Source organism: Numenius arquata, chromosome 7, assembly GCF_964106895.1.
Source record: "Numenius arquata chromosome 7, bNumArq3.hap1.1, whole genome shotgun sequence".
In the NCBI taxonomy this organism is placed as follows: Eukaryota; Metazoa; Chordata; class Aves; order Charadriiformes; family Scolopacidae; genus Numenius; species Numenius arquata.
In genome coordinates this window covers 33,950,293-33,977,569 of record NC_133582.1, presented here as the reverse complement: position 1 = coordinate 33,977,569, position 27,277 = coordinate 33,950,293, and the positions used below count along the sequence as shown (strand labels likewise).

Below are 27,277 nucleotides of genomic sequence, written 5' to 3'. Positions count from 1 at the left end.
AGACATTTCATGACATGAAAGTAACAGGAGTATGTAGAACACTACTTCTGCCCTGTGGGGTTGTTTTGGGTGGGTGGGTTGGTTGGTTTGACTTTTTTGCTTGTTTTGTTCCCATGGTTAAGATAAGTTGTACGTTATTGATGCTTTTTTGAGTTTACTGCTGTTCAGTATTTGTGTTATCGAAATAATCATGTGCTCCCTGGATAAAATCAGGTTTCTCTGAGAAGATTTGAAAGCAAAAAAAACCAACTGGTGAACTAACTACCCAGTCATTTCTGTGTCGGAGATGCAGCTGCTGGACCACTGAATCCTAGAGCATTTGGACTTGAGAATGGCAAACAGATGTACCCTTCTCAGTCCTCCTGTCTCACACCTGTGTGGTGATTTGAAGCATTCAGCAGTCTTCTCTGATTCTTTTATGGCTTGCTTCCTTGGAAAGAAGCTCTTTTAAGAAGAATTGGGGTAGTCAGTAGTGGCTTTGTCCCTAGCACTTTGTCTAAGGAAGTGACTTTTGTTTGAGATGCGTTCTGTGACACCTTTCTAGTTGCTGACTTTCAGGTAGTTTGGCTTTTCTGGAGGGAGTAAAAACACTCAAAATATCCAAAAGAGACTACACGAATGTAAGAGAATGGTTTCCTGTTACATTGTAATTCTTCTATTGTCTCTTGCAGGTATACAACTTGTCTCAGAATATTCAGGAAGATGACCTTCAACATTTGCAGGTAAGAATATGCTGAATTTGTTAAGCTACTTCTGAACTGATAGTCTTGACATTGTTCTTGAATTGTTGTTACTACTACTGTAACTGTGATTTGGGAGCTGCTTGCTACTTCATATAAAACACTGAAGCTGACCTGATGCTAAAACTAGTACTGCCTATAACATCATTTGCATTAACTCCACTATGCTGTGATGCTGCTGCTGTGCCAAAATAGTACAGGCTTCTAATCTGGCTAAGTCTTGTCTTTTTACACTCGGAACTTACCATATAGAGAACAGAAACTCCCAAAAAGATGAGAAAGGAAATGATTTATGGATATACTTAATGAGAAAATTCCAGTGTTTCTCCTTTTTCCGTGAAATGGGAAAATGGGTGGTATTTCATATCTACTTTCTAAATAAATGTGGGAGGTTGGGTCAGGGTCAGAGTATCTTCTACCTAGATGCGTTCTCTAGTTTTTCAACTGAGAAACTTCTACAGATTTTTATTTCTGCTTAGAAACAAAAGCAGGAAAGAGTTGTCCTCTCTTTACTGTGGGGTTTTCATCATCTAATGGAACATTGTGGTCAAAGGCCACTGCATTCTGGCTTCGTGTGAAAGGTGCAAGAACCTTATCTACTTAACTTAAAACCTGTAGCTTTAAAGGCTAACTTGTGTATTAACAAATGCCAGCCTGTGGTCAGGCCATGACCTTGTCACAGCTTAAAACCGTTTTATGTGTCTTCTGATTGAAAGGACTTGTGTCTTGGTCAGTGCTGCAAAAGACTGGCTGCCAGTACTGGAAGTAGAAGAGCACTAACTAAACATAGTCTTGTGATGCTGTTCTCAGTTACCGGAGTTGTATCAATGTGCCAACACCCCGCCCCTCCTCCCCCCTCTGAAAAGCCTAACCAAGCACCGCAAACAAAAAAACCCTTAATTGTATGAAAGCCAGGCTTATCCTTATGGCCTTTGGTCCTTTGACAGCCTCAGTGCAATCTGAATAGAGAAATCCCTTTCTGGATACTGGAGGGGGGAGATTTGAGGGAGGGAAAGGAAGAGAAGAGTGATGAATATTAAGCAGTGTGTGGGGGACATCCATGCATTTAAAGTTGGGGCAAGGAATCATGAGCTGAGGGAAGGAAATTTTGAATTTCTGTTATTCTGAAATACTATTAGTCTCTGGCTACTTTTTCCGTGTAGGGAAGTGAATGGGATAGGGAGTTAGGGTCAAAGGAGCCAGTTTCATGTGAGTGCTTGGCCACTTCAGAGCTGCTTTTGTTCAGGTTGACAAGGGCTTGGAAGTTAATTTGTGTTAATTTAATCTTGTAAGTTCTCAGATGCTCTTGTGGTCAACAGAGGGGGAACTGTCCTTTTGGCCATGAAACTTATCTGAGCTGTTGCAGGAGGTAGTTTTAATGCAGAAGAACAGTTGCCTGGTATTAGAGGATACCGGTGCGCTTCCTTCGTCTCAGCCTCCAAGATCCATAAGGGGGCTAGCGTGGATCAACACCTGATGGTGTTGACCTCTGCTGAAACAGCCAGCATAGTCCATAATTCATGTTCTTGTGGGTCATCTGGCCCGCTCAGTCCAGTGAAGAATGCTGGTGGAGTTAAAGATGGTGAAAGCAACGTGGGGAAGGCAGCTGACACTTGCCTTTATACTAGAAGGAAGAACAATTATCCATTAAGGTCACAGGACGAACTACAGATTTGGGAAGCTGCTGAACTTGACTTGTATTTAAATGTCTGGTACATTAGCTCTAGCCAAGTTCCTTGAGATTTCCAGGAATAAATCTTTTGTGGGAAGTAAGGGGCAAACGTTAGACAGGCTTACCTGCTTAGCCTAGGAAACAAGTGTTGGAAACTGGCTTGCTGAGAGATGCAGCCAGCTTTCCTCTGAGAATAGCCCGCAGGCCACCCACTTAGAACTGTGGTGCGTTGACAGTTATGGAATGACACTATGAAACCAATGGAAATCATATCTCCTTCCTGAATTTTACTGAGCATAAATGTACTTGTTCCTGAGGTGTATTTGCCATTTTCAGCCCATAATAGGATTTAAGCTAGAATGCTTTATTTTCTAGTGACATAATAAAATGTTTTAGAGTAGAAAAATGTGGTTTATTTGTGGCACTCTTACACTCTTCTTTCTATCAGTTGTTTACAGAATATGGAAGACTAGCTATGGAAGAAATTTACCAAAAGCCATTTCAGGTAACTATATATGTTAAATGGATCTTAAGCAATTGAATGTGTAGAAAAATGAGCTCAGGATAATTTATGAAGAGAAATGAGTTGGGCTGAAGCTAGCTTGTTCTTTACAAGAGTGATTTTTTTTTTCCTTCCCTGTCACCACATTTCTTGGCAAAAACACAGTGGAAAAATGCTGAGGAGGATCACATTTTGGGCAAGTATAGCTTTGTGCCTGAGTTATAAGGTATAAAAGGAATGAAAGTGTCAAGTGATGTGGAGACATTAAGGAGAAAAGTTTCATGCTGCCTTCTTACTCAACAGTTGGTGGTACGTGGTACAGTTGGTGGTACGTGATTTTGAGTAAAGGTCATGAAGCCTCTAAGAAATAGCATTGAGTTGACTGTTGTTAGTGGTGAGTTTTAAGACTCTTGTGTCTCTAGAACATTCAGCCAAGTGTGAGTTCCCGATGTTCTTGTGATTGGCCCAGGCAACACCTCATCTGATATAAGAGTAATGTCAAGGTTTGTAATCCCTATGGGAAAGCAAAAGGCAGACCCATGGAACAGGGAAGCTGTCTTTTTCAGACACTTGGATACTTCCTTTCAGATAAGGAGTGAGGGTTTCATTGGTTGTGTGGTTTTTGGGTTTTGTTTGTTTTGTTTGTTTTTTTTTTTAACAAGCAAACATCCCACAAAACTACATGGCTACTTCATTTAGAGCAGCCAAGCTTATTAGATTTTTTTTTTTACTTAACCTCAATCACACATGATTATTTTTTTGACCTTAGGAATGATGCAAACCATTCACTGCTGTTGTTCTCCCTGTTACAGACACTAATGTTCTTAATTAGAGATTGGAGTTATCCTTATGAACATGCATATGGCTTGGAAGGAGGAAAAAAGTTCCTAGAGAAAAGATTACAGGTAAGTTATCTCCAGTAGTCCTAGTGTGGTCTTCTAACTTAAGTGACAACTTACTATCAACATAATGATGCACAATGAGCTACGTCTTTCTGCTAAAAAACCCACATTTGTGATGTTCCCCACTCATGTGGGGTTTTCCGGGATTTAGAACTTGATGTTTTTAGTTTCAGGAATGAAAGCTCAAACACACTTTCATACTCTTACTGCTTTTAAGCTGATATTTAATCTTAATTGCAATACTGCAAAACTATTAGCAGCTCTCACTTACTTTTTTTTTTTTTATCTTCAGGTAAAGCAAAACCAACATGAAGAGCTACAGAATGTAAGGAAGCATATTCACTCCTGTTTCAGTAATCTTGGCTGTTTCCTGTTGCCCCACCCTGGTCTTAAAGTTGCAACAAATCCAAATTTTGATGGGAGGTTGAATGGTAGGAAGCTTTCCATTGTGTGTTTCTTGATTCAGATCTCTGAGTTTATTTTCTTTTATAATGGAAATTAAACACTGAAATGATTGGCTATTGAAATGTTTGGTTGGAAAAATGTAAGGCTAAAAGGTGAAACTATGGAATCCGGAAATGTGCATTGTGTTTTTTTCAGTGGCTTAAAGGTATAGAGGAGTTAAGCAGGCAGAGGGAATGGATATCTTTGTGTCTAGCTGTTGATTGTAATAACTTGAGACATACCTAAAGGTCATTAAATAAGGATTCTAAAGGTAAGTAAGGATTTCAGAGGGGAGAATTCACAAAATTGAAGACTTTACTTTCTTAAAATTACAAGGCTTTTCTCTAAGAACTTGCTAAACCAAATGTCAGAACTAGAATGACTTCAAAATAAAAGCTGTAGGCTTCTGCAATTGCAGAATGAGAGGCAGTCAGGATTCCTCCAATTGCTGCTTGTCCCCCCCAACAGAGGGAATGTCAAAGGCTAAAAAAAAGTGGGTTTGTGATAGTGGGATGCCAACCACTTCTGGGCAGAGGGCACAGACCTGTGGGATGTTGGTGTAGTTGGGGAAATGCACTTCAAATATTACGATATGGAACCTTGTTCTCAGTCTGAAGCTTAGCTTAAAGAGTAGGCAGAACTTACTAAAGCTACACTATGTATTTAAGCCTTTATCTTAAAAATGCAGTCAAGAGTTATGAAGGGTTTTGAAAGGTCATGGGTTATCAGTGTTCCCTTAAGAAATGTAAGATAGAAAAGAAAACTAACTACTCTCTTTCTCTGAAATTGTTTGAATTTTACTAGATATAGATGAGGATTTTAAGAAAGAACTGCGGAATTTGGTGCCACTACTGCTTGCCCCTGAAAACTTGGTAGAAAAAGAGATTAGTGGATCCAAGGTGACCTGTAGAGATCTTGTAGAATACTTCAAGGTAAGCAAACTCACACTAATTATTTCTGTTAATGGCTTAAAAGAAAGTATTCTAATTTTAGGGCATGTTGTTCCCAAAGAAGATAAAATATCTAGGCTGACACTCACTGATCAGCTCACTTTTTATTTTCATTTCATGACTCTGACTTTCCAGATCTGGCACACAAGTTCCTAACAGTATAGCTCTTAGCAAGCTACTATTGGCAAAACTCTATTGTATTTTGGTTTTTTTCTTTGTAAATACACTGAAATATTTCAAGCTGTATTAGAGACTTTTTTCCTACTTTGGAATCCTAGTTTCTCTGGATATTTTGCCCTTTTTTTTTTTTAAGAGTATCTCATGTAGATTGTACAGATAGAAAACCAACTCTTGAACTGCTAGGTATGCAGTGAAAATTTCAGATACTCCCCTCTGGATTTTTAACATGCAAGGAAGATGCTTTCTAAACACTTGCATGTGCAGTACCACTGTATGCTCTGAAATGTTTGTGTGCGATACTTGCAGCTGTTAAACTCTTGAGCTGTTTTGGTATCATGGTGACACCAGCAGAAATGTGATAACATAATCCCTGCATCACCAGGTCTGATGTGTGTACCTTTTTTTTGAATTGGAATGGCTTAGTTGGCTTGGTAGGAGAAAGTGGTACTCATTCCTAAAGATGTTAATTTTGTATTACTACTTTTGAGAATGCATGTTAAAGGTAAAACAGAGTTGGGCTGATCTTTATAAAAAAGCTATGCAAGGGAGGAATCTGAGACCGGAACTTCTTAACACTTGTAAAATGAAGTAACTTTTATAAAGGAAAGACATGATATGGGATGCAGAAGTCATGGCTGTTATGACAAGCAAAAAAATCAACAGTCTGGTTGTGTGCTGCTTTTTGTTCCACTTTCTTCTCTGGTAAGGCCTGATCCTATGCAATGTATGGAGTGCATATTCAACAGCAGTTTAGGAAGGACTGCGCCCTAAAAACTGAGCGTAAGACCTCCTCTCTTGAAAAGCTGCCCAGTTAGTGTCCTGCATGCAGGTTGGGAGCAGCTGTGCAGGCTGCTGCACAAACACAGTGCTTATGTAAGGAAAGGGGACTGTTCCCTCGGGACTGTGCATCTACAGCTGAGATTGAGAAGTCTGAGTTGGAAACTGGAGAGCTGTTACTTGGAGGAAATAGCCACAGAAGCAAGGAGGGTGTCAAGGGAACAGTCTCCTGTATAACTCTATATGTCTTTGTAGGTTGTCCTACAACCTAGAGCATTGGGTATATAGGGACATGGATTAACCTTGTTCTCTCCTTTACAGAGAGAAATCCTCAGGGCAGAGGCTTGTAGAAAAGCCTGGGGGGGGCGAGGGGGGGCAGTAGTAGCATGAAGAAAAGTAACTGCCCAGCTTCTGAGGGGCTGAGGGCCTTGTTGGTGTGACTTGTGCAGCTTGTCCGAAGTGCTGGAATGACTACTGCTGTCTGCTGTGCCCCCTCCCCTTGTCTGTCCCAAAGAGCTGTGCCTCCAGCCAGCTTGTGGGCTGGACAAGACATGAAGGATGTGTTCTCTTCCAGCCTTCTGAAACCCTGGTGAAATAAAGGGCACCTGATGGTTGATGGGATGAGGAACAGAGGGATCGGCCACTTGCTTGGCTTCCAGAAGTATTTTGGTAGCTCAGCTCTGTCTGCAGTACTTCTTTGATCTGCTTTTTTTTTTAAAATTATTATTCCCACACTTGAAGGGAGCAAGGCGTGTGGGGAAATGTAAGTACTGGTTCTCCCAGCACTGGGGTGTGTTTGGATAGACCTCTTGCCAGAAAGGCTGTGCGGAGTAGTCATCTTCACTCTTTGGGTGAAGATTCCCTGCCCAGTAAAGACTTTTTTTATGTATTTGAGGGAGCAGAAACCTACTGTCAAGCCTGTCACTTCTTGAGATAGTGGCCATGTCTTCTCAAGGTGCTTGCTACCCTGCCAGGCCCCAGCCTCAAATGCACAGGAAAGTAAAGGGATTAAAGCACTAGGGATAACTGTGAGAATGCCAGACTTGTATGAAGAAACTTGCTTAATTGAGTATTTAGCATTATGACAAAGGAATAATCAACGAGCTTGATCTTTATATCGTCCTTCTTCTCTCCTTCTCCTCAATCATAAATGTTTAGGAAAAACCTTTTTATTTTTTTCTCCCATTTAGGCTTATATTAAAATCTATCAAGGAGAGGAGCTACCTCATCCAAAATCTATGCTGCAGGTATTTTTTTCTTTTAAATAATCTGATAGATGATATGTACTTTGCAAGCTCTTTGCAGTTGAAGACCATGACTGCAGTGGGTCTGAAGCTCCTGCACACAGAACTGTAGTTCTTGAAGGAGCTGTGCACTTTGAAAGCCACCTGAACTGTGTAGTCTGGGTACACATTTGTGTCTTCCCTTAGTTCTACCTACAAAGGGGAGCAGGGGTATGTCTGGTTGGTTGGGTTCCTTTAGCTGCTTCAATTTCTAAGCATGTGTTTCCTGTGACTTGCTGTTTGTCTTCAAGAATATATTTTGCCGTTCAGACTTGGGTAACTGCATTGAGGTTTCTTTTCTGGGTTGATCCAAAGAGGATGTAATCAGCTTTAAAGCAGTCTGAACACAAACTGATTGTGCAAAGCTGTGTGTTGAACCCTTGCATTGTTTGGGATGAAGAGCTTTCACTGAAGTGTGGGCTGTAGGGTCAGTTTTAATCATTTTGTGTTTGTAAGACTTGGCTTTTTTGAGTTTGCTCTTGTCACTTCATTAAAACATGACTGTTCTGGGTGTTTTCTTGTCGTTCAAGGCATCAAATCTTTAGACTTTTGGGGGAGTTCAGAAAACTCATCACAATGAAACAAAGGCTGCTATCATTTCCTCTACTTAGCATGCCATAAATGTGACTGGGAGATACAGAAGGTGACATCTTGCAGCATTAGCTAGAATAACTGTCCCTGACAAGACATGGATTGAAAATAGACTTAAATTCTTATAAATTCTGACACAAAACCTGCACATATATAAAGCAGAAATAATACCAGGTTGCTTCTTTCCTCACTGGTAGTGATGTATCAGGATTAATGTTTAGTAGTTTAGTCATCCTTATTTGCTTATTAACAATAGAGCATTCAGGATAGATTGCTCATGATGAAAAGTTTGTATGAGCACATGGGATTTTGTCTGCAGCTGTACTAGAAAGCTGAAGAAAATATTCCTAGTCAGTAATCTATTTTAATGTATATTGCTAACTTTCCTGGTTTTGTGGGGTGTTTTGCTGGCAATCTGAAGCTTTGGAGGTTGGGGGTGTGTGTTTGGCAGTGTAACTACGTGTGTGTAACTTGCTGGTAACTCTGTGCTAATACATAGTGCTCAATGTCTTCTAGGCAACAGCTGAGGCAAACAATCTTGCTGCTGTGGCAGGAGCAAAAGACTTGTACAGTAAAGGCATGGAGCAGGTACGATGACACAACTTCTAACTGCCTACATGCAAATACAGGCTCTCTGTTTTTTCTCTCTACTTGGTGTTGGCTGTGAGCATGGAGAAGAGTAGCTTAGGGCCAGTACTCCTGCATTTTCTGTGCTCTGCTCTAAGGTTAGATGTGTGATGTAGCAAAAACCAGCAATTTCTGTCTCAAAGAATCCTGGGGAGGTAGGGGAATGGGCTTGTTTGTAAGAGACCACCTGTTAGTTCCCCCTGCTGCTCTTGACAGACATCTTAAAATCCTGCGATGTGAAATGGGCAAACAGGTGAGGAGACATTTGGTGGGCCAGGGTCACACAAGGGCAGAGTTCCAGTACTATAATCTCATGCTTCTGAATTGTGGTCATTCATTAGCTGTCAAATGCAAGGATTAAAATTATTCTAAAGTTTAAAAAAAACCCCTTGAAATAGAAGAATTATCTCATCTGAAAAAGCTGTATATATCATTTTCTGTTTGCTGCTTCTCTTGAAGATAGTGAATTACAACACTGCAAACCAAATTTCTGGGTAGAATTCATACTTGAATGTACTGTTATGCAAGGTTTTATCATAGGAAATTTTGAAAACAATTACATGTCTCTTAAAGCTTAACAGGACTATGCTGATTGTGAAATTCTATGATCGGAAAAGATCAGTAGGTGTGGTAGCTCGCTGCAAACATAGCTCCCCATTAACTAGGCTAATTCTGGTCTTAATCACTGAAGTAGCTTTCCATTTTGAAATTCAAGACAGATGTAACACTAATGGCAGACCAGCCTGTTCCTGTTGAACAGTCTGTTTTGAGAATGTTCTGCTGTTGTAGAGGGACTCTCTTGTTTATTTCCATTCTGAAAAATCTCTTGAAATGGTAAACAGGTTGTTTATAATAAATGCTAAGTCTGCCTTTCTACTTTGAATCTCCAACGGCGGCTGAGACACTGTAGTTGTAGGTTTCTTACTTGGGACAAGGAATAAAAAGGAACAGATGTTCTCTTTGTTTCCATAGTAATGTTCCCTAGTACTGTGTATTTTTATATTGCTGTAGAGATATGTACAAATGTCTCGAATTGTTTTTCATCCAGATGCCTCAGATGTTCTTAATGTGACACAGCTCTGAAATTTCTAATTTTAGGAATAGAAGTAGGAACTCTTTGGATTTAAGACTGGATTATGTAAAGATAGTTCTCACTGTAGCTTCAGAGTTTTCCTTATGAACCAAAGCCCTCCTTTGCTGAGTGTGCATAACCAAAATACTGTCCACCTAATGTAAAGGTAACGAACAGCAGTTGCAGCCACACAGAGGATAAGAAAACAGTGGCAGTTATTTGTCTGGTGGTCTTGATTCAGCAGCAGCTTCTGGTGTTGAATGCTCCCTGCACAATGTAAGAAGACTGCTTTGGAGGATGAGGCTAGTGAGGTCTGCCTTGAAGAAGCTGGCCAGGGAAGCCATGCGTTTTGTGAGGCAGAAAGGGGATGCTGTACTCTGAGAAAGTAATCTTCTATGTGTGCTGCTGAAGAGATAGCAGCAGGACAACGTTAAAGTTGCTGCAGTCAAGACATGAGATGAAAAGCATTGTGATGAGCCTGCCTTGAGGCAGGAGAAGGAAAGTGGTTGTTTGACATCATATGGAAAGAATCTTCAGTTTTTAGACATAGTCTGACTGAGGATCTGGAGGAGTTGGAGCTGATCTGAAGTATGTATGTCTCTGGCCTAGGTAATCTCTAATCATAGCTTTCAAGAGGTCAGAAATCAGTCTTAAAGAGTAGAAGTCCTTGGAGTCTAACCATTTTGATACCCATGCAGATTCAGGGAGAGGAAGATCATTGTGGGTACCCATTTGAGTCCGTGGTCTCATCCCTTCAGAAATGTATTCTCACAAGTTGATCAGAATCAAGTCTAGAGGGCAGTCTAGGGAAGAATAGGCTAAAGATGTTAGCAGCTAGTTCTTGTTAATTCATATCACCTGGTAAGTTCCATGGAGCCTGCTAGTGGCAGCAATAAACAGGAATATGCTTATTGACTGGGCAAAACTGATGCTGTTTTTCCAAGTCCTGCACTCACCTTCTCGCTGAGATGAGTGACCAGGAGTAAAAAGCTGAGGGGGGAGGGCTTGTGGCCTTCAGAGTTCTCCTTAGCCTTCCTCAAGCCAAGCTTTCTCTACTTCCTGGTGGTCCTTTTTTTCACCCGTTCATAACAGGAAGGTACATGTGACCTATGTCCTGTCCTTCTGGGCTTGCCGAAGGGGAACAGTTGAAAGTATGAGTTCAGTCATGTGCTAGAGCTCTGTATGTGGTGAGACAGGAAAGGCTCTTGCTGCGCCATGATGCAGAGTACCTTCAGCTGCTTCGCTTGAGACAGGACTCCAGAGCTCCAGCCGAGAGAGCTGCAGGGAGTAGTCTGATGCTGGCTTTAGAGGGGGGCAGTGAGGAGCAGGTTTGCTTTCTGTAGTCAGGGTGTGATGACCTTTTCTCTGATTGCTTTAACAGGTTTGTGGGGGAGATAAGCCTTACATTGCCCCATCGGACCTTGAGCGGAAGCACCAGGATTTCAGAGAGTCAGCTGTCAGGCAGTTCCGCTCGGTGAAGAAGATGGGAGGGGAGGAGTTCTGTCGGCGCTACCAGGAACAACTTGAAGTGGAAATAGATGAGATCTATGCAAACTTTGTGAAGCACAACGATGGCAAAAACATCTTTTATGCTGCTCGTACCCCTGCCACTCTATTTGCAGTCATGTTTGCCATGTATATAACCTCAGGACTGACTGGGTTCCTTGGTATGAACTCCATAGCTACCTTGTGTAATCTTGTGCTGGGGATGGCTCTTATATCATTTTGTACTTGGGCATACGTTAAGTACTCTGGGGAGTTCAGAGAAGTTGGAACAGCCATCGATCAGATCGCCGAAGCTATATGGGAACAGGTTGGTATCTGTTTTTAATGCAAAATCTTCCTTTCTCGAGCAGACATACCAGTTTCTGTTCAGCGCTGAGTGAAAAGCTGGTCTAGGCTTAATGGAGAATGCTAGTGCTGCCAAAGGGAAAATCAGCTCAGAAGTGTGAGTGCTCTCTTCGGTAGGGGATGCCACACACAGGATGTTAAACAAACATAGGTTATTATCAAAAAAGTGTAAGTTAAATTAACACTGCACCAGCCGTACTAGATGCTTGGATGGTGAAGAGTGGAGGGACTCTTTAAAAATCTTGTTACTTTTTCAGAGCAAGGAATTCTGCTTTTAAAGGTATGTTTAAAGTGATAAACTTGCCTTATGAAGTGGTGGATAAAATATTTCAGGTGGTGCAAGAAATGGGGAAGGTGAAACACTGCTGCCCTCCCTCACCTCACCTGATGGTGTGACACTGGATGGCTTGTTACACCTCAGAGAGAACTAGCTGATGACTTGCAGCAACTGCTACAAGAGGATGTACAGCAGGTGTCTTCCTTCAGGATGACTTGTGTTGTCTGTGACAGCTTCAGTTAGTGCAACTGCTCTTGCAAGAAATACTTGCCAGACAGTCTAATTCCTGAAAGAAGACATGACATGAGTGTAAGAGTACCGAAGCTGGAGGAGAAAGCCTTCTCTACAGAGATTTTCCTGCCTGAATCCAGTTGACACAGCTGTGTCAGTAAAGCCAATGTAGAGAATTCCTGACCAACTCTCACAAGTAGTGTTTTGGAGCACTCTGAGTATCTATGGTCCAGTGCCAGCAGAAGAGAAACGCTTTGGTGCTATGGGTACAAGAAATAAAGGGCTCACTGAGCTTACCTGGGATAACATTAGATGGGTCCTGCAAGGCCAGAGCAGATAACTAATTGGAGCCTTCTGTACAGAGGCTCTCTGGCATCTGAAAAATTACTCTGTTCAAGGCCCATCATAAGCAGTGGAACACTGGGTCTTTCTGAGCAACCAGGTAAGGTGATGAGTTACACTGGAGCAGAAAAAGTGGATTTCTAATAATAGGAGGGAAATGAGCATCAGGGTACTAAATTGAGTTACACCCCTAACTAGTGATTACAGCTGAGGCTGTCCTGTACTACCGTAGTTTCTTACCTTGGTGTTTGGGGCTGAAGAGCGCTGCAAAGGAAGGGGAAGGTGTCGGTTCCATGTGTAGCGCTCGCTGAGTGCGGCTGCTGCTGTAGGATGCTCAGGGCACAAAAGGCTTTGTTTGTCGGCTGACTTTCCCTGGAATGGGAGAACTTGGCTCGTGCCAGCGGGAGCTTGCCTTTTGTGGGCTAGGGGGAGGTGGTCTCCAAAAGAGCTTGCTGCTGCTGTTGCATGTCACCAGTAATATCCAAAGCGCTATGGTTCCTGTATGAGTCGCTCTGATTATATACCATGTTCTTGCTGTTGATTTTTCTGAATCTGAATTGGCCTTTCTTTTCCCTCCTTGCTTCAGAGGAATCCCAGGAAGGTGAGAAGTTACTGGCAATCAGTTTCTTTTTCTGAACTTGACTTTTTCTGCTGCCTTCTAAGAGCCACTTTTCCTAACACCTGAATTCGTGTTTTAGGTGTTTTCCAAACTCTTTGAAGTCCTTAGACGCCGAACGATTCGCCGTGCTCTTACATCAGTGCCACGACAGCGACTTTCATCCAACAATAACAAGAAGAAAAACTAGCCAGTATTTTTAACTTTCTTTCTGTATCTGAAGTGTTCACACTTACACATATAGGACAATAAGCTGGACCGTCTGGGCCGGTCTGCATAAATGCTGTAACCATACCAGACTGATGCTGCATATAGGGTATGGAATTGCACATCCATCTTCTAGGAACTGTACAGTGGTTTGAATTCAGTGAAATACTGCTGTGTAGGAGGGATATCACTTGTGTCCATAGCATGTGACTGATTTAACCTCATTACTGTAGCAGCAAAACTCATTTCTCTTTCAGTTCATGCCAGTTTGTGTCAGACTTCAGCATTCTGAGTTTTTTCATTATTTCAAGTCTCATCTCTTTGTATGTTTTTATATTTTATTTTCCTTGGTTACCTCATTTTTTTGTTTCTTTTGCACGTTTCTCATTCCACAGGTGTTGAAGCCCATGAGTGATAATTTGATGGAGGATCATATGAGGCAGTCTGTAAAAAACTCTATCAAAGCAGGCCTGACCGAGCAGGTGTCTCACCATGCCAGACTAAAGACAGACTGACAGTTCGTCTCCTCTTCGACTCTGCCCTCTCATCCTAGACATGCTTGCTGTACCATGAGAACTCAATAATAAAAATAAATAAAAATAAACCAAAGTTTACAATCAACTGTAGAAGTAGTTTAGTGTGACTGGCTTCACAGATTGCTGCCATCACCTGGGAAGAGTAAGTTTGTCAGTGCTCTGCTTCCGAGACAAACGGGTGCTGTGGAGACGGCGGGGGTGGGAAGAAGGGTGTCCCTTTTCTGTGTAGTCCTGGTGAACCGTGCAGGTGTGTGTGGGGGGAGGGACCTCCCCCCAGTGTTAGAGTTAATGCAGTCTCTGGCTCCTGGTGGGAATCTCTCCTCTGCGGGAGGGCGTTTCAGGGAAGTGTCGTTATCAGGCCCAGGTAAGGTGTGCTCTTGCCAGTGGGACCCGGGTTCGTAACATCCTGCCTTCCCGCCTCTGACCAGCCCTTCATGATCAAGGGGGTCAAGTCAGTGAAGCCGTTCGAGCCGCTCCATCACGATGTGTATCTTGCTTTATTGCCTTGTATCGCGGTGTTACACGTGCGCCTGTGTTGGTCCCTCACGCTGCTGCTGGCAGAGCTGACCTGGGAGGGAGGCGGGGGGGTCGGAGCGTGGGGTGTCTCACTTTGTGCTTGCAGACCTGGGCCAGAGGGGGGGTGGATCGGAACCGAGCTGTCCTTTTCTGCAGTTTAGCCTTCATGTATATAATATTGCCATTAATTCTACTGGGGGAGAAATTCCATCCAAAACTGTTGCCTACAGCTACCAAGCAATGAGTTAGGATTGTCTGTACAGTGTGTTTAGTTTTTATTTTTTAAGAAATCACAGATAGGGCATGTATATGAAATATAAATATATAAATACAATTTTGTATCAAAGTTTTGTAGTTTATGGCAAAACCTGGTTCTGTGGTAGCTAAGTGCAGTCCCTGTAAAGGAATGTTTGTGGCTCATGTAAATGTGTGAATGCATCAACAATTTGAAGTTTTTTGATATATTTGTGATATTTACCCACCTTGAGCACTGCAATCTCTCACCCCCTTGGGAAAATCAATGGGAATGTTTGTTGTGAAACTCTTGTCTTCTGTTGCATTTTAAAGTTATTTCCTGTAATTTATTTTCAGTACATGATTAAAATCAGTTGTGTATATATGAAATGAAATTCGTGCTTATTTTTAAAAGATGTTGGAGTATGTATTCTACTACATAAGCTATGTTAAATACTTATCCTGACAATTATGTGAACAAATTTGTCTGTTATACTTCATGGCTTTCTATTGGAGCTGATGTTCCTCTCATGCCTGTCTCTGGAAGATGACATCTGTCTGGCTCGTCCCCCCCTGCATAGCGACACTTTTTGGTCACCTAAAGCACGCTGCTTGACTTGCGGAGTTACTTGTCAGCCCCTGCCCTCCAACCACCGTCTCGTTCTGAAATCCTCTTACCGGCTCTATTTTCACTCTTGACTAAATCAGTAAGAACTGAGGCATTACCAGGTGTGTGGGGTGTAAGGGCAGCTGAATACTGAAGTGCTGTAGTTTCAGCTGGGAATGACTGTGTGCAATAGCTGGGGTGTTTTGCATTCCTAAATGGTAATAATTCCCATCAACATTTGAGCTTCATCAGTCTCCTTCCAGAAATCATCTGTCTGAGACTAAAGCGATTGCACTGTGACTTTTGTACTAAAGGAACTGTGGGGGAGCGGTGGTTGCCCGCCCTCTGCAGGTGAGGTCTCGCCTCCAGGTGAACGATGCTGAAGATGAGGTAGGAATGTTGCATTTTATGATATCGTCTCTCAAACTGTACAGATTAAATACTGATATTTAAACAATCTAATGCTTTGGTGATTAGTTTTTCTTTATAAGTCAAAGGACTAGAGTCACGCGGGGGGAGTTGAGGCTGTGCCATGCCCTGCAGTGAGGGTAAGAGAACTCTCTCCAGGATGTGGATGGAGAAGCTGGAGGGCTTTATCCAGACTTTACCCTTCCCAGGGAGGACTGAAGCAGTGCGTAGGGGGAGTTGCTGAGCACTGTGCTGACAAGTTGCAGACCAAATGCAAAAATCCCCAACTTGGGGAGTTGGGAGGGATCAAAGGGTGATGTTTTGGGAGGAGCAAGTGTGGGAAATAGATGATTAAGGGACTGGTCATGTGGCAACAGGTTGCTTGTGAGGGTTCTTGTCTGGCTCTGTCTGTCCCATTTCCTCCATTGACTCCATTTCTCCCCCTCTTCCTGGGAGAGGGGACTCTACTCTCTGTGCCTGTGCGTGTGGAGTTCTAGGTGCCAGTGGTGGGAGAGGGACCTCGGTACCTGGGGGCTTTGTGTTGGGACCAGGAGAGAGCGGGAAGTGAGTGCCAGCAGCTGTGGTGGGTCAGCACAGGAGCATTGAGCCAGATTTGGCCAGCAAGGAGGGTAATGGGCCTGGGAGAGCCCCCAGTCTGGGCTGGATTTGCATCTATTTCTGCAGGAGACAACTGGAGGGACAGGGAGGTCCAGGCTGACTGTTGGGGTTCAGCAGAGCCCTGTCTGTGTGTGCCGCCTTCTGGGAGGGACAGCCAGGAACAAAAGGGGTACGCGTGTGCCTGTTGTGAAGGCTGTTTGCTGAGGGTGTCCCCATGGGGTGTGTGCAAGGGTGGGCTGAACCAGCAACTGGCCATGTCTGTGCCAGCTCCTGGAGCAGACTGGTGATCCAGAGGCCAGCTGCTGGGTGAACTGAGCCTCCTTGCCTGGTTACTGTAGGGAGCCACAGATTGTGAGCTGACAGCCCTTCACCCTGTCAGCTGGCGAGAGGCAGGAGGAGAGTGCTGGTGCTGGTTGTGCCAGTAGGGACTGTTGACTTGTGTGTGGCGTGTGCACCTACTGGGAACACCGGCTCAGCCCGGTGGCTGGTGGCACGTGGGGGCACAAAGCTGCAGCAGCCTCGCCTCTATTGGACACCACCTTAGAATTGGTGTTCTTAGTAAAATAAAGTTACTCATTCTCAGTTCTTGCCTATGTTAAGAATAGCAGCTCGGGCGTGGAGCCGGGTATGAGGGGACCAAGGACCTTCACCAGTGGAATCCATGGCGGGGAGGAGACAGGTGCTGTGCTAAGGCCTTGCTCCCCCTGCCCTCCTTGAGCAAGCAAAAACCCATTTAATAGCAGCAGCCTCGAGTGAGACACGGTAACACACCCCACACCAGCAGTACGGCTCCGGCCAGCTCTGGCCTCAGGCTACAGCAGAGCCAGGCAGGGGCGCTGCGAGGAGTACAGCTGGCACAGCATCACGCAGCAGGGAGTCCGATGAGGAGACACGACTGGGAAGATGTAACCAGCTGCAGCATCAGAGAGGGGTGGAGGTGGTGGTAAGATTATTTGCTCTTTTTGTTACTTGCCCATGGAAATGCTGATCAATGTATTTCTCCAGCTGCCACCACGTTAGAGGCACTCACCTTCCCAAGTGCCTGCTCAATCCCTGGGTTCCTTGGGAGGGGAAATACTCATCCAGAGCAACAAGTAATGTGATTTCTGGCTCCAGAAAGGCATAAACAACAGGAAATTTCTTTTCTGGTTATCTTATAACTTAGAGCAGATTAGGGAGAGGCCACATATTTTTCCTGTAGATGGCTGATCCTTAGAGTCAAGTTAAGGAAACTAAAGAGTGCCTCAGGTAGCATGGCCCAGCGATAGCGAAAGGGTGGAGAACAGGAAGCCCTGTATTTTATGAACCTAGATATGCGTAGCAAATGTTTTCTTTGACTGTACTAGTCATGTACAGTAGCATTTCAAAACTCCCTGCCTGTTACTATCTTGGGTTAAAGTAATTAAGCACAGGTTATGGTAAAACTTCCTTTTTTTTTTTATTGAAAAACATGGGCGGGAGTAAAGACATTATTTACACAAGTTCCCAAGCGCAGCTCAACTCAAGAGCATATGATCAGCAATATGATAAAAGGATGTGGGTCCAAAACAGAATTGAGGCTACTAAAGAGTACAGCTCCCTGCTGAACCCAGCCCTTCAGATAAGATCAGCAACTGAAACGAGAGAAAATGAGAGAATGTAAGTGTGTGCCGAGAGCCACAGCACAACTACTGCTGCTCCCAGGTTCTCCACCAGGGAAGAACGAGGCAGGTGGAAAATCAAAGCATCTGGTGTTTCTCTTCCAGCCGCAGCACACCAGCGCCTCGCTGGGACTGGCCTGCACTCACCGTTCATGGGCATCTCGTCAATCTGCGTGGAGTAGTACTGCTCGATGTCTCGCAGGATGCGGATGTCATCGTTCTTCACAAAGTTGATGGCTACACCTTTTCGGCCGTATCTGCCCGACCGGCCAATTCTGTGGAAGCAGAAGGACAGAGCGAATGGAGCCACCTTGGGGAGGGTACTCCAGCCACACCTCCTCACACGAAGGCTGAGCTTACCTGTGTATGTAGAGTTCTCTGTTGTTGGGTAAGTCGTAGTTAATGATCAGGGACACCTGAGGCACATCCAGGCCTCTAGCCCAAACATCTGTTGAAATAAGGACTCGGCTGCAAAGAGAAGAGGACAGTTATGGCTGTTCCACTCCACTGAGGTGGGTGTGAGGGCTCAGAAACTGCAGCCTCCAGCACAGGGCACCCCCTGCAACGTGGCACTCCTCCCTCCACACAGCACGCTGCAGCAGCCACGCTTTGCTGCAAGGAAAGCTGTTCCACGCAGCACCACCGAACTTCAGTGAAGACAAATAGTACCAAGATGGTTTTGATCTTTCAGAAAGAATATGATGCTCCTAAGAGTTTAAAATACAGGACAGAGCCCAAGTACTTTTTTTCCTTCACTTGTTTTAAATGCAGCAACTCCCAACTTCTTCAGCAAAACAAACCAGCCTAATTCTGTAAGTATGAGCATCCCTCCTTGGAAAGCGGCAATCTCCCAACCCTGTGACACCACAGAGGAGAGATGGGAATCAGAGTTCTTCCTAATTTGAGCTGAACGAGGCCTTCAGAGAGGAGAGGTTTTATGGGTTTGAGGCCTGTTCCCTTCAAACACTAGAAGAAATCCTGCCCTCAGGTTGCAATGCTGTTATCAACACTGTTTAAAGCATTTACCTTGCGCCAGATCTGAACTCTTTCATAATGGACTCTCTCTCCTTCTGTGGCATGTCCCCGTGCATGGATGAAACCGTGAAGTTGGCTTCTCTCATCTTCTCTGTGAGCCAGTCTACCTGCGCGCAGCCAAGCAGCCTGGGTTAGCTCTTTGCTCAGTACAGCCCAATGCACGAGTCATGCTTGGAGAACGTTTGCAGAGATAGATGCTGGTAGGGACCGAGAGACACTTTAACCAGCATTTTGGAGCTAAAGGAAGTAAATAATCCTTACAAAGCATCAGCTGTGTGATACAGGGCTCTAGGAGCCTGGAAAGGAATTAAGGGCATTTATTCAGAAAATGTAGTTCTCTTTCAGGATTATTATATTATTATAATATTATATAGTATTATATTCAATTAGAAGAACAAGCACATTCTTACCTAATCAGTTCTAGTTCTCTGAAAAGGGAACTGTATCAGGTTGGCCTGTAGCCAATTGTTTAAGCTAGGCACATCCCAAAGACAAATGTTTAACCTCTGTTCTTACTAAACTATTCCCAAATGGGGAAACAACCAGACCTCTTAACGAGGTTTGTCCTAGCATTCTCCTTGGAGTCACCCTCTGAGAGTAACATGCCCGTCTGATGGCGGCTGCTGTACCTTTCTCTTGGTGTTACAGAAGATGACAGCCTGGGTGATTGTGAGTGTGTCGTAGAGATCGCATAAGGTGTCAAACTTCCATTCTTCCCTCTCCACAGCTACGAAAAACTGCTTGATTCCTTCGAGGGTCAACTCATCACTATAGGGAAAAAGAACAGCTATACCACACCACAAGGAGGTGACTACATAAAACAGGGAGATCACAGCTCTGCCCTGTGTGCCATGGGGTGCTTGGTCTATATACAACTCCCAAGTTGTTCTAGAAAGTCCCTGGAGAAGTCTGCTCTAAGAGTGCCCTCCAATGTGACACACACAACAGACTCGAACTCCTGAGGCACCCTCTCTGCTCTAGACACACAGCTTCGAAGGGAAACATTTCTGCTCTCATCATTTTTACATTCAAGCTTCTTGACAAGAGAGACTGAAGAAAGGGAAGTGGGGCAGTGTGAGAGCCTACACTTACTCCTCTTGACTTTTTCTAAGCTCCAGCGCATGAGGAGCTGTGACACCACCAGACATCAGCTACACTTCCAAGGGCATTCAGGACCAGCCAGCTAAAGGCTTTTTTGGCTTGCTATATAATAGCAATTTAATGGAGGTGGCCTACAAAAATCCTCCGGTGTGAATGATGGATTTCCAGAAGAGACTGCTATACATGGGCTGGGAGGCAGTCAGGCTGAGCAGCAGCAAACAAAGCTGGGCAAGGACTGAGTCGGAGAGACAAGTCAGCCTCTGCTGGAAAATAGGACGTGATGATGTCCGCAAACACCCAGATAAACTGCAACAGTCAGAAGGAACACGAGAGAGACTCCACACATTGAAATCAGTTAATAGTGCGAACTGTATGAAGCTGAACCAAAGAGCTCCTGTTCCTTCCAAGCAAAATCACTCACCGCTTCACCAAGATGCGAATGGGGTCTGTCATGAATTTGTTGGTCATCTCCAGAATTTCATGAGGCAAAGTGGCACTGATCAGAACCACCTGCGTAGCTGGAGGCAAGTATCTGTACACATCATAAATCTGCTCCTTAAAACCTGAAAAGCAAATCAATTAGCACAGAACAGTTAGCACATCTTTCCTCCAAATATCGTGCTCCTTCACAACTCGTTCTGGAGTTCAGTACTGGGCTAATGCTATGAGATGCTGTTAATGAGTGAATCAGTAACTCAAAGCCAGTGTCACGTACTACTCATCTCTTCCCAATTTTCCCACATCCTCTACAATGTGGCTGTGGTACACAGTAAAGCATGAAAGGCAGTGCTCAAGAATCTGTAACTATTGAAAAGGACACTACAACTAACTACAGGTTAGGCGTGGACCTGCTGGAGACAAGTTCCGAAGAGAAAGATCTGGGGGTCCTGGTAGACAGCAAAATGACAATGAGCAAGCAGTGTGCTCTTGTGGCCAGGAAGGCCAACGGAATCCTGGGCTGCATAGGGAAGAGTGTGGCTAGTAGGTCGAGGGAAGTCATTCTCCCCCTCTACTCTGCACTGGTGAGGCCACAACTGGAATACTGCATCCAGTTCTGGGCTCCCCAATTCAAGAGGGACAGGGAACTACTGGAAAGAGTCCAGCGAAGGGCAACGAAAATGATTCAAGGATTGGAGCATCTCCCTTATGAAGAAAGGCTGAGAGAGCTGGGACTCTTTAGCCTGGAGAAGAGAAGGCTGAGGGGAGACCTTATCAATGCTTATAAGTATCTAAAGGGTGGATGGAAGGAGGAGGGGGCCAGACTCTTTTCAGTGGTTGCCAGGACGAGGGGCAACGGGCACAAGCTGGAACATAGGAGGTTCCACTCAAATATGAGAAAAAACTTCTTCACGGTGAGGGTGGCAGAGCCCTGGAACAGGCTGCCCAGGGAGGGTGTGGAGTCCCCTTCTTTGGAGATCTTCAAGTCCTGCCTGGATTCAGTCCTGAGTGATGTGCTCTGGGCAATCCTGCTTTAGCAGGGGAGTTGGACTAGATGATCTCTATGGTCCCTTCCAAATCTAAAATTCAGTGAAACTAAATCAGACAAGGCACATTCAGCAGTTTAACCTGTTACAGTCTATAAATAACTATAATCATTTAACTTTGACAAAACCAATTGTTTCTAGAAGGGGAACTGCCAGCTGGGACACCGTGGAATCTCAGAGGTGAGAAGAAAGGAAGGGAGACAAAATATTTTACCTTTATTGAGCATTTCATCTGCTTCATCCAAAACCAGCATTTTGATGGCACGAGTCCTCAAACTTCGACGCCGAATCATATCTGTAAGATTTCACTTTGTAAGATAAAAAGGCTCTGAAAGCAAGCCAGCCTACATTGCTCCCAGCCACCAGCAGGGCATTTTGGCGGAGGAGGGACAGGCTGTTGCCAACAGAGACTTGTGTTTGGTGACAGAAGGCAACATCCAAGGGCCACAGTGTGCCTGCTGCACCCAGGGAGATGTCTCTGCAGCCTGGCTAAGGGAGCACTGGCTGCAAGGAAGCTCTGGGAGTCTGAGCCATGGGATGCCACTTGCTAACTGCACCAGACAGGTGACCCAGTCTCCCACAGCAACTGCAGCTGGATGTGAGAAATGCAAAATGCTACATGAATTTTTCATGACACTGGGCAAATCCATGTCTGAAGGAGCATATGGCTTTGTGTAACCCCTTAATACTGTGACAGAAAAGTACTCGCTATTAGTGTGCTCTTCAAAGCTAGTCCAGTTTGGCAGCTGCTAACGTTTTGGGGTTTTTCTGCTCGTGGAGCTCTATGTTCTCCCAGTGACAGGTGCTTGTGTAAGAAAGTGGTGCCTGTTTCTCTGAGATCCAGAAGATGTGAGCTTGAAGGCTAACACTATCACTGTGGTAACTGCCATGAACAGTAAATATAATAATCTTCATGCAATGAAATTGGAAAGTACCAGCTGATTTAACAAAGAGAGAGCAATGGCAAAAAACATGGACCTAACTTTGATATTCAGACAGACCCAGCTTCTATCTCCTCCAAGATTCTGAAGTATTTCCTGGGACTGTAATATTTTCTGCTTTAAAAATACTCTTAGTTCCCATGCCACCATATAGAGAAACACTTCAACAATTACAAGTGAAATATGAACAGAGAAAATCCAAATACTATCCTTGTTGATTTCTCTCTAGTCTTTTCCATCTATTGCTACAGTAAGTTGCTCCCTTGTTGTACCTCACATTAATGTTACATTAGTGGTGTCACAATAAATGTAATTTTCATGCTATTTCAAATATAAGGGCACAAAAGTTGCAGCAGATTCCCAGGGCTCAACTCAAATCTGAACCTGGAGGTGATGCAGCCTCCCACATCTCCTTACCGAACACGCGGCCAGGAGTGCCAGCAACAACATGCTGCCCGTAATCTAGTTTTCTGATATCTTCACCCACGTTGGTCCCTCCAATGCAGGCGTGACACTGGACGTTCATGTAGTCTCCCAGAGCAAGAAGACCCTGTGTTGATACAAAGGAATAGCTTTAATTAACTGAGCTCTCATGAAGAGATGCAGGCCTGCACAGCCATAGGGTTTTTTTTTTTTTTTGAAAGAGATGTAAGCACAAGCAGTTGGAGGGATTTATTAACGTCTGTTATCCAAACCTCCTCAACAGCAGGCTTTCAAACACTGTGAACTCAGTTCCCCAGGAATCACAGCTACTTTAAAAGTGCTGTTCTTAACATTTCAGTTAGTAATATGTAAAACCTTAAACTGCTAGCCAACGTGGTTGTGTAAGCAAGAACAAATATAATGCAGATGAGCAGAACTGCCCTTTGTCAGAATCTGTTATTCCTTCCAGAAAGGAAAAGCAAAAGCTGTGCTTTGACCTTTGCTGGGGAACACCTGAGAATCGGCCCCAGGCCTTGCATGTGCTTTACAGAGGGCGATTTAGCTGCTCCTACCTTCTGAATCTGTACAGCCAGCTCTCGAGTTGGTGCCAAGATCAACGCCTGGGTCTCGCGAACCTCATTAAAACAGGTGATCACATGACAGTTAATCACAGGGCAGATATCATCCCAGCATAACAGAGATTATAGATCCCACAGTACTCTTAAATTAACATCTGAAGAATTAATCATAGAATTTTGTGCTAAAACCTAGTGTTTGCAAGGGTCAGTACACCTCAAAAGCTGCTCTCACACAGACCATTTACACAGTAACAGCCACTTAAGTAAGTTACTTTTGACAAGACAGCACTTAAGTAGTTCTTCAATAGCTCATTTTTCATTCCAACCTGATTTCTGAAAACACTTATGAAAGCATGTACTTTTCTTGCAAAAGAACAGAAATAATTTTAAGTCACTTCAATTTCGTATGTTCAGTTGAGATAAAAACCCTGCATTGCACAAGGATTCCAAGTTAATGTTTTAAAGTGTCACATTTGAAAAATATTATGAGCAAGTAACAGAAATGAAGCACAAAGCTGACCTTTTCGTTTAGAACATGCAACATTTATTTTTATGTCCCCAGGCAGTGACAGGCGATGGCCCCCAGAAAATCATCATTTTATTCAACAGCATCTACACATTGAAGTTATACTTAAAAAACAACTAGATGGACACAACAACCCTGACTAGAACAAAAGCACACATTTGTCAGTCAAAAATCTAGGTTTCATTCTGTGCAACAGGCACCAGCTGTTGAGACAGGTTGTCGATGCTGTTAGGGCTGCTCTACTTGCTGGAGCCCTCTAATATTTAATTAGCCCTCTAATATTAAAGTATGTGCAAGAGGTCAGCTGTCAAAGCCACTTTATAATTACAACAATTTATCTGAACTTATTTTGCCAAGGTGGGTTTAGCAGCTAAATTGTTACAGAGTAGTCTGGTGAAATTTTCAGTCAGAAACTTGTCTGAAGTTCACTGCTCATAATGAAAAGATTTCAATGTAAAGCTTCATTTATTCATTCTAAAACCAAAAGCTTTGATGATGAAGACTCTACTGATTTAGTTAAAAAATGTTCTGAACACGTGCTATGAACTATGAAATTACCTGTATATCCAGACACTGCAGAACAGAGATGGAGAACGTTGCTGTCTTCCCTGTTCCTGACTGTGACCTGAGAAACAGATGTTTGGTGAATACTCTGGATGTCTGGACAAACGAGACAGACAACTTCAGCATATTCCACCCCTCTGCTCTTTGCCACTCCTTCATTGCAAAGAAGTCAATATTGCCAACAGAGTATCTGACAAAGTTTTGTTATGATTACAGAGAGATCTGCAGACAAGCAGCTTTGAGAACTGCGGTATCGGGGACAGAGCACTCTATTGCAGGGTCCCCAGCTCTGGCGTGTTTAGTCCTTATCAGCGCGACACACTGGAGGGAAGGGATGCCAGCCAGAGGGACCTGGACAGGCTGGAGAGGTGGGACCATGCCAACCTCATGAAGTTCAACCAGGCCAAGTGCAAGTGCTGCACCTGGGTCATGGCAATCCCAGGCACAAATACAGGTTGGCCAGAGAATGGATGGAGGGCAGCCCTGAGGAGAAGGACTTGGGGGTGCTGGTGGATGAGAAGCTCAACATGAGCCGGCAACGTGCACTGGCAGCCCAGAAAGCCAACCCCATCCTGGGCTGCATCAAAAGCAGTGCGGCCAGCAGGGTGAGGGAGGGAGATTCTACCCCTCTGCTCCGCTCTTGTGAGACCCCACCTGGAGTCCTGCATCCAGCTCTGGAGTCCTCAGCACAGGAAGGACATGGACCTGTTGGAGCAGGGCCAGAGAAGGCCACTGAGATGCTACGAGGGCTGGAGCTCCTCTGCTGTGAGGACAGGCTGAGAGAGTTGGGGGTGCTCAGCCTGGAGAATAGAAGGCTCCAGGGAGACCTTAGAGCCCCTTCCAGTCCCTAAAGGGGCTCCAGGAAAGCTGGGGAGGGACTCTTGATCAGGGAGGGGAGCCATAGGACAAGAGAGTAACCGTTTTAAACTGAAAGAAGAGAGATTTAGATTAGATATAAGGAAGAACTCCTTTCCTGTGAGGGTGGTGAGACCCTGGCCCAGGTTGCCCAGAGAAGCTGTGGCTGACCCATCCCTGGAGGGGTTCAAGGCCAGGTTGGACAGGGCTTGGAGCAACCTGGTCTGGTGGGAGGCGTCCCTGCCCATGGTAGGTTGGTTGGAACTTCATGATCTTTAAGGTCCCTTCCAACCTGAACCATTCTAGGATTCTATTCTATGATTTTGTCATACATAGTTTTTTTTTTTAAAGTAAATGCTAGGTAAGCCAATACAATTTGGAAGGTTAGCAATTCCCACTACTGACCTAGAAAGGAATTTTTTCAGTGGGATGCATATCCTTCTTTGTCTCTAGACACATAATAGATTTTCTTCTGCTTGTTTTTTCCCTTGATTGAGACTGCAGTTGTCTCCATACTTCTCTGGCTTTGATTCCCAAGAGTCTCAGAGCCCTATTAATTGAAAATAAACAATATCTTCACAGAATACTTATTACATTGGCATACCTAAACCTAATAAACTTTGACATTAAGAGCTGTTAGGATCATGGTCTATGTGAAAGTTGGCCAATTTCACCTTGTATCACAGAATCGCAGAAGGGTCTGGGTTAGAAGGGACCTTAAAGATCATCTAGTTCCAATTCTCCTGCCATGGGCGTGGACACCTCCCACTAATATCACTCGTGATGAGATTTCCCCAATCCTGCCAGGCAGCAGCCGAGTGCCACGGGTGACAGATCTCGCTTCAGACACCGAGTGTGACTGACACCCCCCGCTCCAGGGCACGCAGCCTCCCAAGGCACACGCCTCTCCCACCCGCGGGCAGGCCGCACCCCACCGGCAGCCCCACTTACTGGGCGATCACGTCTCTCCCCTTGATGATCTGCTTGATGGCTCTCTGCTGGATGGCCGAGGGCTTCTCAAAACCTGTGGAGGCGACCGTTAGCCTCAGCAGCAGAGGGGCAGCCCCAGCACCGAGCAGGCGGCGGCCGCACCGCGCAGGCCCCACATCCAGGCCCCGCTACCACCCCACCCCCCTTCTCCTCCCCTTCTCCCTCTCCTCTCCCCATCGCCGCCGCCCGCAGCGCACCGTAGGCGTAGATGCCACGCAGCAGGTCCTCCCGCAACCCCATGGTGTCGAAGGTGGGCGTCACGTCCACCTCCTCGCTCGTCTCGAACTCCACCTTCGTCATGTCCTCCTCCTTCATCAGCCGCTTCCGCGCCGAGCCGGCCGTCCCGCCAGACCCCGCCGACCCCGACATGGCTTCAGCCTGCCCTGGCGCGCCCAATGCCCCTCACTCACTGCGATGGCGCCGCCGCGCTCCGAGAGGCCGCCCGGCTGCGCATGCGCGAGGGGTGGAGGGGGCGCGCTCGGGCGCTCGCGGAGTGCGCACGCGCAAACCGCAACGGCCTGTCCAGTCACACTAACGCGCATGCGCAGAAAGTGTTGCCGGGAGGGCGCGTGCAGCGTGCGCATGCGCGGAAGTGAGGACGGAGGGAAGAAGCGGTGTGCACATGCGCAGGGAGTGGGAACGGACGGGAGGGAACGGTGTGCGCATGCGCCTTGGCGTGGGTAGGTGGATGGCGCAGCGTGCGCACGCGCAGGAGTGTGAACGGGCGGGGGAGAGGCGTGCGCATGTGTGAGGAGGGGTGTGGGCGGAGGCGGCGTGCGCATGCGCGGCGGCGCGGTGAGTAGTCGTTGGGGGCGGCAGGGCTGGTGCGGCCCGGTGTTTGGGCGCCCCAGGGCCTGCGCAGGGGTCGGGGGGTGTATCCGTGCCACCCGTCCAGGCGAGGCGCGGCGAGCGGCCTACGGATAGCTGCCTTGCTGTAAGATAAGGTGGATGGGCCCT

At 45.2% G+C, this 27,277-nt stretch overlaps 2 protein-coding genes across 4 annotated transcripts in view; one reads left to right on the top strand and one right to left on the bottom strand.

The window, feature by feature from the left end:
• Positions 1-15,617, top strand: part of ATL2 (atlastin GTPase 2) — a 42,425-nt gene extending 26,808 nt beyond the window's left edge. Inside the window, exons 5-14 of one of the 3 annotated variants that reach the window (XM_074150107.1) lie at positions 672-722; positions 2,861-2,917; positions 3,727-3,819; positions 4,109-4,247; positions 5,065-5,192; positions 7,358-7,414; positions 8,558-8,629; positions 11,122-11,553; positions 13,028-13,042; positions 13,140-13,247. In XM_074150107.1, coding sequence (XP_074006208.1) covers positions 672-722; positions 2,861-2,917; positions 3,727-3,819; positions 4,109-4,247; positions 5,065-5,192; positions 7,358-7,414; positions 8,558-8,629; positions 11,122-11,553; positions 13,028-13,042; positions 13,140-13,247 — 1,152 coding nt within the window. Of the gene's footprint in view, positions 1-671; positions 723-2,860; positions 2,918-3,726; positions 3,820-4,108; positions 4,248-5,064; positions 5,193-7,357; positions 7,415-8,557; positions 8,630-11,121; positions 11,554-13,027; positions 13,043-13,139; positions 13,248-13,659 lie in introns of those variants that run through there. The other 2 variants (XM_074150108.1, XM_074150109.1) reach the window with 2 other exon arrangements.
• Positions 15,618-17,598: 1,981 nt separating this feature from the next.
• On the bottom strand, positions 17,599-26,760 carry EIF4A3 (eukaryotic translation initiation factor 4A3). The gene is made up of 12 exons (XM_074150173.1): positions 26,518-26,760; positions 26,282-26,354; positions 24,470-24,536; positions 23,380-23,442; positions 22,802-22,934; positions 21,658-21,738; positions 20,381-20,522; positions 19,488-19,626; positions 18,850-18,965; positions 18,184-18,291; positions 17,971-18,098; positions 17,599-17,796 (listed from the first exon to the last, which is right to left on the bottom strand). Exons 1-12 carry the CDS (start codon positions 26,687-26,689, stop codon positions 17,780-17,782), a joined length of 1,239 nt encoding a protein of 412 aa, XP_074006274.1. The 5' UTR covers positions 26,690-26,760; the 3' UTR covers positions 17,599-17,779.
• Positions 26,761-27,277: the final 517 nt, after the last annotated feature.

Excerpts from the sequence above, each read along its gene's own strand:
- EIF4A3 (XM_074150173.1), bottom strand. The coding sequence starts at position 26,689 with ATGTCGGGGTCGGCGGGGTCTGGCGGGACGGCCGGCTCGGCGCGGAAG. Across the intron at positions 22,935-23,379 it reads TGGCTGTACAGATTCAGAAG|GGTCTTCTTGCTCTGGGAGA; the intron begins GTAGGAGCAGCT and ends GTATCAACACAG. Across the intron at positions 19,627-20,380 it reads ATTCGCATCTTGGTGAAGCG|TGATGAGTTGACCCTCGAAG; the intron begins GTGAGTGATTTT and ends TTTTCCCTATAG.